We start from the raw sequence: 12,083 nt of genomic DNA on the forward strand, positions 1-12,083 counted from the left end.
CTAAAAGGTTGATGTGTTGCAAACCATTTTCAAAAATGTTTTGTAAATTGATCCATAATGAATTTGTTTCTTGTTCAGCCATGTATCATGGATGTCATTTTCGAATAAAAGCCTTTCTTAAAGATGAAGATATTGAAAGTTAAATATGGATAACTTATAAGGAACACCATTTGCATTAAGAGAAACAATGTCATTTTACATGTGGAGTAAAATCAAAAGCATAAAAGAAGGTGTGTTCATGGCTGTACATATTTTTCTTAGCACCCAAAACGGAGAGCGTCTCTACCACACTTCCTACTGTACGACCCATACGGAGCGCAGCATTTTTATTGAGATAAACAAGGTGAAGAAAGGTTTAAGGTGTCCAGCACTGTAAAAGCCTAGATTACATTTGAAATGCGATGCCCGGTGCATGCATACTGCCCGTAATACCCTTTTCGTACGGCGTCTGAGCGGAGGTAGACAGTGGTCGTGCGAAATCGCATGGAATCGTACGGATTTAAGGCCATGTAATGTAGACATACTCGGCGTAGCCTGTAGCTCCTTACAATTTCAAAAAAAATCGTACGGACAATTTCATCGCACGGCGCCCGTGTAAATGTAATCTAGGCTTAAAGCTAGCAATTCTGTGTAAAAAAATGAAATGTTTGATTTTATATCAAAAATACACGGTCTTGTGCAGAATCAAAATAAAGGCAAATTACTCTCCAATATGTTTATACGTTAAATTCTTTTTGAATTAATAATCTTTTTTTAAAACTGAGTCTTAAATTTCTGTGTAAAGACAAACACCCAAGGGACGACAGAATTATTCTGAAGAAGTAATTTACGGTTAAAATTGCCTTAACACAAAGACCATGACACATTAGCTCTGGCTTATTACGTTTAAAAGTCATTCTTATATAATGCGAATAGAACATATCAAGCACATGTGTTCTTGATTTTAGACCATTACATTGATGCAATCAGTCTTCTACTCTGGTGTGCACTTTATAACCCCCACACCCCTTTCCCTTCCCTTCAACCCCGTTGCCCTGCCCTAGTCTAATGAATAGACTGGTGTTGAAAACTTGCTTGGAGCCAACGTGAAACGGACCATCCTCATAACCCTATCCTACTATAGATCTATCTCCGAGGGGATTCTCGCTAAATCACATTCAGTTAAAACGTGCACGAAAGTTATTGCAATTTAGCGAGAATCCCTTCGAAGTTTGATCGATCCTTCTAGTAAGTTAGGATATGGGCACCCTGTCTTAGCTGTAAATTGTAAAAGTTACTGGTGTTTTTCTACGAGTGATTATCAACATGAGAACGGAGTTAAAGGGTGCTTTCCCAGAGATTTAGATCGATCTAAGGATTAAGTTTTAGATCGACCTAACTCCCTGGGGGTTCAGGCTAAATTGCAGTCAGCCGAGCGGACACCATAGTTAATTACCACCTTACAGCTTTTAGTAGGCGGGACAGACGCTTAAGCCGGCCAAGCTGACAGTAATCTAGTGAGACTCCCCACAGGGATAGATCGATCTAAAAATCTATGGAAATGGGGTGAAACTCTCCTATAGAGTAATTCCATATTAAGACCAGCCAAACTGGCACGATACAGAAAACTGTACCGCTCGAGGTGAAAAGGGCCAAGGTCAATAAAACTAACGAACTGCAGTATATTTCTTCTTAAATCACCTATAACATGAATACGTTCTAAGGGTAGGAAGGTGTAAATATGTTGGGTGCGAGAGATCAAAGACCAAAATACATTAAATGAGTCCGAGATACATCCACTATTCTCAAATAATAAATCATTAATCTTCATTTTCTTGTCAAGTTTGCCCTGGTGGATGTAAGTAGTTTAAAATTCATTTGTTTGAGGAGATCTTATTTCCATTTTAAATTCCTCTACTATAGAATTCAAAATGAGGGTAAATTTGATAACATTACCGTGTTTTTAATTTGAAATGTTACCGGGGATCAAATAACAAGTATGTTACATTTAACCTATTAATGTATAACTTTATCTGTATTCTCATTGCCTGTTTTAATTTTTGAACTTGATAGTGTAATCCCTAATAAGAGCCAAGTAGTAGAAAGTTGTCAATTCCACCAGAACAATGCGCTGTTTTTCCTGTTTTCTTTTCCTTTTATTCGAAACAAAAAAAAACTCGTTATATTTTTATTTTGCTTTCTTTGTGCTCGGATTCAATAAATGCTGGCTTTAAGTCATTTTATAATAACCTGCGTTTCAGGTAATTTTGGAAACTCACCTCATTTCCAGTATCGGCGGAGGCTTGCTAAAACTAGAGAGGCGTCTTTCGACTGTCCTCTGAAACTCAGGGTGATACAAATGTATGAAAGAAGAAGTTAAAGTAAAGTAAATGCAAACATTGACTTGATGCCAGTATTGTTGAGGGTACTGTGTTGAAATTGGTAATCACAAAGCCACCTCAGTGTTATCATTTCATTACCGAAGAGTCGGTTAAGGCTATTGTAAGCCTTTATTAGCATCTCGATACCAATAATGATGTTTTTCCTGCATCTTATTATTCAATAATACATCTATCTATTTGCTGATTTAAAACAATAAAAAACCCTCGAAATATAAAATATCAGCGTTTATATATCTCGTTGCAATGTAAAAGCATGGGCAGCTCAAATATTTAATCGTCAGTTGAACACCCTTCCATTTTGCGGTGAGATAGCAATCGGTATGGGGCGTAACTTCATCCCTGAACAAGATTTCATCACGAACATGGGCAGACTTGACCACGAAAGTATGGGGTACAATCCCGTTCCGTCATTTTTTTAATGGATTTATGAGCAGTTTTTTCATTGAACAAAGGCGTTATTTTGCCTTTTGAACGATACCACCTAACACCCCATTCTCATAGATTAGATCGACCTACATTGGATCGACCTAACTCCCTGGGGGTTCACGCTAAATAACTGTCAGCCGGGCGGACACGAAAGTTAATTACCCCTTAAAGCTTGTAGTAGGCGGGGACGGAAACTTAAGGGGGATTATCTGACAGTAATCTAGTGAGACTCCCCGCGGTGATAGATCGATCTAAAAGTTGTGAGAACAGAGCCTAAGACTTTAAAGAAAATCGCTGGCAGAGTTTTGCAGTACTAAATGATGTCATTAAATCGGCGTTGAAACGGTGATCGTGGGTGCTCAGGTAAAGGAGAAATTTAAGAAACCGATTTTCCCGTTTTTACCTCAAAATCGCAATTATGACGTCACCCATAAGATAATATGTGTAAATGTTAATTAATTTAGTCTCTGAACACTGACAATTTATCTGTTACCCCAAAAATGTATGTGAGGCAGTAAAGGGTAACAATATCCTTAAAGTCGTGGTTTGTTACGAAAAAAAAAAAACGACTGGGAAGTCTCTGACCTTAGTGTACAGGTCTCCCTCCAAAGTTGTAAGCAAGGGAAACCTTGTTTCTAGGTCTACCTTGAGAAAGTTATAAATATAACTTCTGGGGCTTTGAAAATAAAATGGCTTGATGATTTTAGACCTATTGAAAAATAACATTAATGCTGCGTTATGAAAATATTATTCTGAACTTGTTTTTATTCTAAGCATCACGTGTTTTTTTATTTACTTTTCCGTGTTTTTGCAATAACAGAACTGAATGTTTTAGACATTGCATTTTAACTTAAGAACAAAACTAACAATGCGAACAAGGTTTGTGTTTCATTACTTCATTTTCAGAGATAAATGATATTCAATATTTATGTATACATAAATATCTTAAATTTGAATGGTATTAGGGAGCAAGGACAAGGTTATCTTGTGCATAACTAAAATTTCAACAAAGAGGCAGGTGGCAAAGTATGATATCCAAAAACAAGATATATTGAACTTATACTTCTGCAAACGACCCCCACCATGAAACTGTATGAGGACAATGACACTCTTTATTCTGGTAATTGGCTACAGATAAAATTACATATAAAGGACTTCGATTTACTTTTTAAATATATATCCGTGGGACCCATTGGTTCATAGCAGATTGAGTTGTTTGACCCTACTAAGAATAAAAGGTAACTTCTATTGATGCGATTAATTTTAAGATCAAGCGTCTAGTACACAAACCAGGCTTATTGCCGAGGAAACAGAGATTGTAAACGTTGATCATAATAAAGTTATATGTTCACTATTTATTGTGGATAATTGGGTAGACACAACATAATGAAGAAAAAAAAGATCCCAAAGTGCAATTTTTCACAACAATATTTAAACGAAACAGGTGAATAGCCTGCTTTACCATGCTTGACGTACAAATCAGGATTCTTTTTAAAATGCGCATTTCTTATTTTTCTCAGTGAGGACCGAGGTAGCTCGCCGCAGCTGCATGTCCGATGAAAATGATTTCGCGACGAAAAACGTTTTTTCTGTATCTGTGGTTGGCAGTGGGATCTGCAATGGGTAAGTCACAATTAATGCACATTTAGAATGAATATATTTTTCATAGATATATTAGAGCGATTCAATTGAATCCAATTTCGAGAGATATGAGACTTTTTTTGTTTTTGGAAACTGAAAATTTAAAAAATCAAAGTCACAATTATCGGCCAAAAAGGAAATATTTGCCAAAATAGTTTTTTAAAGCTCTTCTTCTCAACAGTCTGCTCGCTTTTTATAACTCAAATTTTTTTCTGTACACGTTTCTTAATAACACCCAATCGTTTGAAAAGGATATATTCAGAATATATTTGGTACAATTTTAAGTTAAACTTTTACTGATATCTTGGTCATTAGAAGCAGTGTTATTTTTATGTTCATGAAAAAGGTCATATTGTTAACAACCATGAATTAACGGCATATGCTACGTATAATTTTTTTCTTCTTTTTAAACTATTCAGTTCTTATTTAAACTTTTAAAATATTCCAACGTGTGGTGGTTCTAAATGACTAATTAACAAATCACTTATTAACAAATAAACGAAAACAAAACAATATTGTCTTTTATGTTATATGTAATACATGCTTGTTATATGTATTGTGTATCCCCTATTTATATAGATGGCAAAATACTTTATGTTATTAAGGATATTCCAACAAACCGGATAACCAAGGTGTAGAATTCTACGTGGCATTTGGTGAAAACAATCCTAACAGTCTGAGTCTTGAACTTTTCATTACCACAAGTTTGAACCAAACCATCACAGTGAATGTGACAGCACCTTTGGCCAGCTCCGTTTACGCCGGGGAAACGGTAAAACTTTCATTTCCTTTCATAGTTTTTTTATTTTTTTTACACTGGATGAATTTCAGGCTAATTTATTAGGTTTAAACATGAGTTTATTAAATGGCGACTTTATTCTACAAAACGCACAAATCAACGTTAAGAGCTTCTCTCTACTGGTGTTCTCGCAAGTCTCTGTTTATCAAAGGTACATGGCAGTATGCTTTTAAACAATTTGGTCACTTATTACTTTTTCTAATTCAGGTAACAGTCTCAAAAGGTCAAGTCCGCATAGTCCAGATTCCTAAAGATATAAGGATGACTGGAAGCAGTGTCCAGTCCAGAGGCATATACATCACGGCATCGGACGAGATCATAGTGTATGCGGTCAACAAAGAGCACTACAGCTCGGACTCATTTTTGGTGATTCCGGCGGACGTGTTAGGAACGGATTACTTCGTGCCAGCTTGGCCCAGGAATACCGCAGTCTCTGGAAGGCAGGAACCAGCACAAATAGGTAAAAAGATCGTGGCTGATTTTTGGAATGGTCAAGTAGTTTTTGTTTTCACACATTTTTTTCTCAGACTGTCTAGCGCTTGCATTTAGGCGTGGGTCTTCGCCTTGGCGCCATAATCCTTTATTATGAGACCTCCAAATTTCGGGTTGCCAATGAAGACGACACGACCATCACCTTTACAATGCCAAGTCGCCCTTTCTCCTGTTCGTACAATAGTAGCGATTCCTTCAACGTTTCGCTTAACCGAAGCCAATTGTTTTAACTTTAAAGTTATAAAGTTTCTTTATTTTATTCTTCTGCAACTGTTGTACAGTACATATAGGTCTCCACCTCACAGTCTGTCATATCGCAATCTTTTCTGATGACATAGAGTGAATATTGGTAAAAATTGTCACTGTACTTTCAGTCGTTTTCCTTACTTTTAGGAGTGGTAGCAACGGAGAACAGTACAAGTGTAAACTTCACCATGCCAAGTCATTCTTTCTCTTGTTCGTACAATGGACAGACCTATAGCAGTGGCGATTCCTTAACCGTCTCGCTAGACCGATGTCAGACGTTTCAACTTCAGTGCGACGAGGACCTAACTGGGGCACGAGTCACATCTGATAAACCCATTGGGATAGTTTCTGGTAATAAAAGGACAGAGCTTCTAAGTACAAGCTCTTCCAGATCGTCAGACCATATAGAAGAGATGATTCCCTCCGTCCCGACGCTTGGGAGGCGCTTTCTCACTGCACCCCTGTCAGAAAGGTCCGCGGGCGATGTGTTTCGAATAATTGGTTAGTATGACTTACGTGAATTAAAAATATTTTTGGCAAATTCTTGTTTAAAAGTTGCTCATCAAAATACCACAACAATGCTGCTCCAGTATTTCCTGCTTGGTATTCAGGTTATTGATGGTCACTTTTCGTGTTTTTCGGTTCGATAAATGATATTATATTATGTCTACATGAGTTTATTGTCCTTTTTATGTGTTATGACAATTCTGTTATCTTTCCATCCAGGCACTGTACAAGGAACCACATTGACAGTACAGGGCACGACAAGTGGAAACAACACGTACACCTTGAACGCTGGCGAATTCCAACAGCTACTCGTCTCGTCTAACGACTACCTGTACATTGAGGCCACCAAAGCAGTCCTTGTTGTACAATATTCAAAGTCTGGTAAGTTCGCCTTCTTGTGTAGTTGCAGAGAAAGTATACATGTATATGTCTGGCTTTAAATGATCCCATTTTGATAATAAAACCGATATTAGTATATGAAAATCAATTGCCCAATTAACTTGACCAAATTTGAAACGCCGGTTTAAAAAAAGACACGAGTGAAAAACTTACATTGAACTAATAGGCCACATTGTTGGAAATTTCTAAGATTATTTTTGTCGCAGATCGAAATAGAAGGGTACTGGGCCGTTTCTTCATAGTAAACAGACGTGAAAATGTTCAAATCCTAAAGCGAACCATTCACGATGCTACTCCACTACACAGCTTTGTTGTGAATTGTATTTATAGTTTTGATACAACAATGTATTTAGATAGACTAAAAACAATTAAACACGAGTAACCACAAAAGTGGGAAATTGACAGTGTTGGTAAGCGTCTGTGCAAGTTAAACTCGTTTCACAATCTTGGGAAAGAATTTAAATGAAATGCAGAATTCATTTCATGAATCTTCTCTGATTTGCAGCCAGTGCAGACAGTGCTCAAACCGACCCATTCATGATGCTGCTTCCTCCACTTGAACAATTCGACTCCTACTACACTCTGGCAACCGTAGAGGGCGTATCAGCTGCTTTTAGAAACTATATTAACGTTATAATTAAGATGGACCAATTATCAGGGCTGTACCTTGATGGGGCACCTGTAGCACCAGGAGATGTAGCCACAAATTGGACGCAGATATCTAATACGCAGTACGCAGCAGTCATATTGTCAGTTTCTCCTGGAACTCATACGCTATACCACCAGTCACCAATTGAGGTTTTTTCCGCATTCGCCTATGGTCACGTGCAGTACGAATCTTACGGATATCCCGGTGGATGTCGGTTGGCGCCTATAGGGGATTACTGTAGTTTGACAACCTCAGTCGCGGGAGATGGGTTGGACAATGACTGTGATGGTTTTCTCGATGAAGAACTCCTGAATAGCATAGATGACGATGGTGATGGTCTTGTTGATGAAGATGTGGCCTTCGCTTCCAATCCAGATCAGGCGAGTTTTGTGGCCGCGGCGGATGCCCAAACAACTTCTACTACCACTACTACATCTACTGCCGTTATTCCTACCACTTCTTCCACGCATGTTGCGGTAACGACAAGTACAGAAAGTTCATTGCTGGCAGGAAATTCTGCTGCTCGGAATGGAAGAGATCTTACGACGACAGAAATTATTAGTATCAGTGTTGGAAGCGTAGTTGCTGCAGCATTGGTTGCCGGATGTTTGTCACTCTTCATTTTCGGCAAATACCGTCGATTTAAGCGCAAAAAAGAAGAAGAAGAAGAAAAAGCAAAACTAGCAAAGAATACGTCGGAGACAAGTTTAAGATCAAACAGAGTCAGCCCAGAACCACAATCAGGGAAGAATTCCCGCTTAAGCACCAGTGATATTGATGTTGGAGTTCCAGAATCACGGGGAAGCTCTCCTCGGGATGGACCCTTCCTATCCTTACCCCCTGCCTACCCGGGTAAGGCTTGGAGCACTGGCTACGCACGCGTTGGTGAGCCTACACAAATTAAAGGCCATGAAACACCGAACAAGAAGAGTAAGTCTATGGTACCGGGACAAAAACGGCCGGCTGTCAACCCAAATCTTAACATCATTGATTTCTAAGCTGACGAATGGAACTCGTTGTATTTGTATGCAGTTATTGAGACACCGGGAAATCTTCACAGTTTGCACCATTCATTACACGTGTGTGACGACTGTGTCAGTTTTTGTTGCAAAAATTACTAAAGAAAAAGAAAAAAGGCATTTAGATTAAATGTCAGTTATATGGCGATGTCCTCTATGTAAATATTGATGTAAATATCAAGAGGTCCGCAACGAAGTAGCTGCATGTTACGGATACGATTTGATTACACTTTAGTATCACCTGAAGCTAAAAGATGTTCATTTTGACTCTCTTTTTATTACACAACTTCAAAAAAGGTACAAATTGATTCAGAAGCAATATCTCACTCACTCCCCCCCCCCCCCCCCCCCCACACACACACAAAGACATTTATTACATACAGTGGAATGGGTAACACAATAAATGTACAGGACTATACAAACCACGTCTGTTACAAAAAAAAAAAAAAAAAAAAAAAAAAAGGGGAAAACATATCTATTTTCGCAGAAGCAAATACATGTACACAGAAACCCCATACATCTCAACATTATTGTATAATCTTTCATAAAACTTTATTATCTAATACTGGTAGAAATTGACAAGATTCTTTCCTACTAACACTGAACTGGTAGGAAGCATAGACAGTCAAATACTTGTAGAAACTTTTTAAACCCTAATTTAACTCTCTTATTATTTAGATATCAGTTAAATTTATAAACCTTTGTATATAGATAAGTTTGCAGTGTAACAATTACACCTGCCTACTGTGTGTTTTGACGTACAACGTTGCGTGTTTTGAAATCTTTATCTATATTTAATGTTTTGCGAAATGTGTCTGTTTAACTGGGAAAGACACCCAGTTTCCAGACAAGAACACAAAGGTGACAATCTTAAAACTCGGTGTTATTTTTGAATTAGTTTAGAAAAACAGTTTTCCCAACTATGAAACAACAGCTGTGGAAAAATAAATTATAACTTATTGTAACAGCTTTATTTATTTCATTCGAAAATGTTTACGAAACCCAGTGTCTAGAAAAATCAATATTGTTCCCTCTTTGGTTGTTGCCACACTTTCCAGCCCATGGCAATAAAATGATACGGCCTCTATATATTGTATCGGATATACAAGTACTTAAATTTTGTATACTATTTTACAGGTCCTTGACATTAATAAAGGGTAACAATGTACCGTACTGTAAAGTGCTGCAAAAAAGGTCACAGTAATGATCCCCCTTCCGTTTACAGACCCATTAGATCCTAATGAACGCAAAGCACTTGTATATAAAGCAATTCAATACAATTTGTTGCACCCCCTCTCCTTTTTTACCGCTACGCTGAAAATACCAGTAAATTCCAAGTGACTTTGACTAATCACAAACGGCAACTTGCTGTCTGCACGTTAATTTATGTCTTTGTCATTCTTTTTGAAAAGTATAATAACGCATGTTAACTCTAAAATGATGTATGACTTGTCTTGTATTAAATCTTAAGGCAAATAATCCAAATGTTAAGAAAATGCATTTTACTACATTTTACATAAAAGAAAATAATAAATTATTGAAGCATTATAGAAATAGAAGAGAAAAAGAACGAAATAAAAATAATAAAAAGGAAAGAATGGAAAATCCTTGAACTTGTGTACACGGATCTACATTTGTATCAGAATCTCTTCCAATATTTAATTAACTGGTATTAAAAAAATGCACATGTAGCCCTCCATTATGTTAAAAGTCACCTTGCTTAAAGACAGAAACGGACGACGGACAGAAAGGCGGATCAAACAGAGAGACGGAGAGGTCCGTCAAATTGACAGACAAACAGACAGATACACATACTTAAGTTAAACCGCATGCTACTACACGTGACTTGTAGTAGGCCTGCTTACAAAGGGGTCAGTGTATTGCTGACCCAATCATTTACCGAATCATTTATCCCCCAACAGTCCAAATCAAATAGATAAATAGTTTGGTGTACTTATTCGACATCTGTGTTTAACCACGCCAGCAAGCCTGCAGGCGTTGTTCTCATGACAAATCTCTGCGGAGACTAAGAGTTTTTCACAGCGCGATCACTGAAAAATACCGCAGAGAAAAGAGTGCCGTTTGCAAAGAAAAGCAATTTTAAAAGCTGTAGAAGACAATGGGTAATTTTTTAATTGTACTGTGCATATATGAAAATTTGTTGCAATATATACTTATATATCCTACATTATACATACATATCTTACATTTTGAATGAAAGCTGGTAGTAAGGACAAGCTTATTCTCCTAGACAATAACCGACACTGTTAACATTACGAATAAAACAACACAAACAACATATAAAGTGCACATGGACGCAGTTAGCGCACAAATTTTATTTCAAACCATCTTCAATCATTTACAACAAACCATAATATAAATAAATAAATAAATAAATAAATAAATAAATAAATAAATAAATCATAAACACAAGGAGACCCTCTCCTCACCAACCGGGATATCACATCCCAAACGGTTCTTCCTAGCTCATACTTCCCGTACATAGGGAATCACCGGGATATCACATCTAGATCCCAAACAGCTCTTTCGAGCTCATCTGTAGGGAATCACAAGAATATCACCAGAATATTCTCTCGTACTTACTAGGGAATCATCGGGAGATCACTTCCTAAACAGCTCTTATTGAACAAAACCATTAATTTACAGGGTTACCACTTAATATGGAATATTATTTTTTGGCGAGTAAATTTTCTACGAAATATTTAATTTCTCTCTAACTACTTTAAATCCAACCTGAGGTGTCACTCCATGTGTAGCCAGGTGTGTTACCTTAATACCACACAACTCTCGAAACAATTGATGCATGCAGTTGCATGTTCTGTGGTCAGAAATGTGAGGGGTGGTCTTTTCGGCAATTTCTGCCCTTGTATAAAAACACATGGGTTTGGTCAATCTTTGGAGTGTGTTTAGAGAAGCAACAAAGGGGTCGCTCTGAAACTTGACAGGTACTTTATTGAAGATATGGTTCGACAGCTAAGCAACGCAGCTTACTATGGGACTCTTGCTCTCAGAGAAAATGTCAAGAAACGGACAGCCATTGCCAGGTAATTCAACATTTATCAGGAACCGTTTGTAAAGTCCTCCAAAGAAATGATGCAACAGGGGCACCTACTCCAATACCTCGACCAGGGTGTCCGCGTATCACACCAAGAAGACAGGATCGCCTTCTCCTTAGAGGACGCCGTGCTGGCCGTACAAAGACAACCAGTGTCCTCAGAAAAGAGAGGCAGAATGTCATTCAAACGCCCGTTTCAAGGTCACGAGATTGAACAAGAGATTACTGCAAGCCGGTTATTTTGCACGAAGGCCAGTAGGGAAACCACTGTTAACAGCAGGTCATATACAGCGACGTCTGCAATGGGCTGGGGACCACGTGCGTTTGCAGCCAAAACACTGGAATCACGTCGTTTTCAGTGATGAGGCCAGATATGGATTTTTTAGGGTTGATGGTCGATACACAAGTATTCATCCATAAGCACATAATTGTAAACATACTATCATTA

The 12,083-nt window shown here is 37.8% G+C and overlaps 1 protein-coding gene across 1 annotated transcript; it reads left to right on the forward strand.

Moving 5' to 3' along the window:
- Window positions 1-4,175: 4,175 nt before the first annotated feature.
- LOC106176988 (IgGFc-binding protein) lies at window positions 4,176-9,524 on the forward strand. Its single transcript, XM_013559597.2, has 6 exons — window positions 4,176-4,430; window positions 5,054-5,220; window positions 5,455-5,707; window positions 6,133-6,486; window positions 6,712-6,873; window positions 7,397-9,524. Exons 1-6 carry the CDS (start codon window positions 4,364-4,366, stop codon window positions 8,536-8,538), a joined length of 2,145 nt encoding a protein of 714 aa, XP_013415051.2. The 5' UTR covers window positions 4,176-4,363; the 3' UTR covers window positions 8,539-9,524.
- The last annotated feature ends 2,559 nt before the right edge of the window (window positions 9,525-12,083 follow it).

This window comes from Lingula anatina, chromosome 2, assembly GCF_051362555.1.
Source record: "Lingula anatina isolate TDL-2025a chromosome 2, LinAna3.0, whole genome shotgun sequence".
Taxonomy (NCBI): domain Eukaryota; kingdom Metazoa; phylum Brachiopoda; class Lingulata; order Lingulida; family Lingulidae; genus Lingula; species Lingula anatina.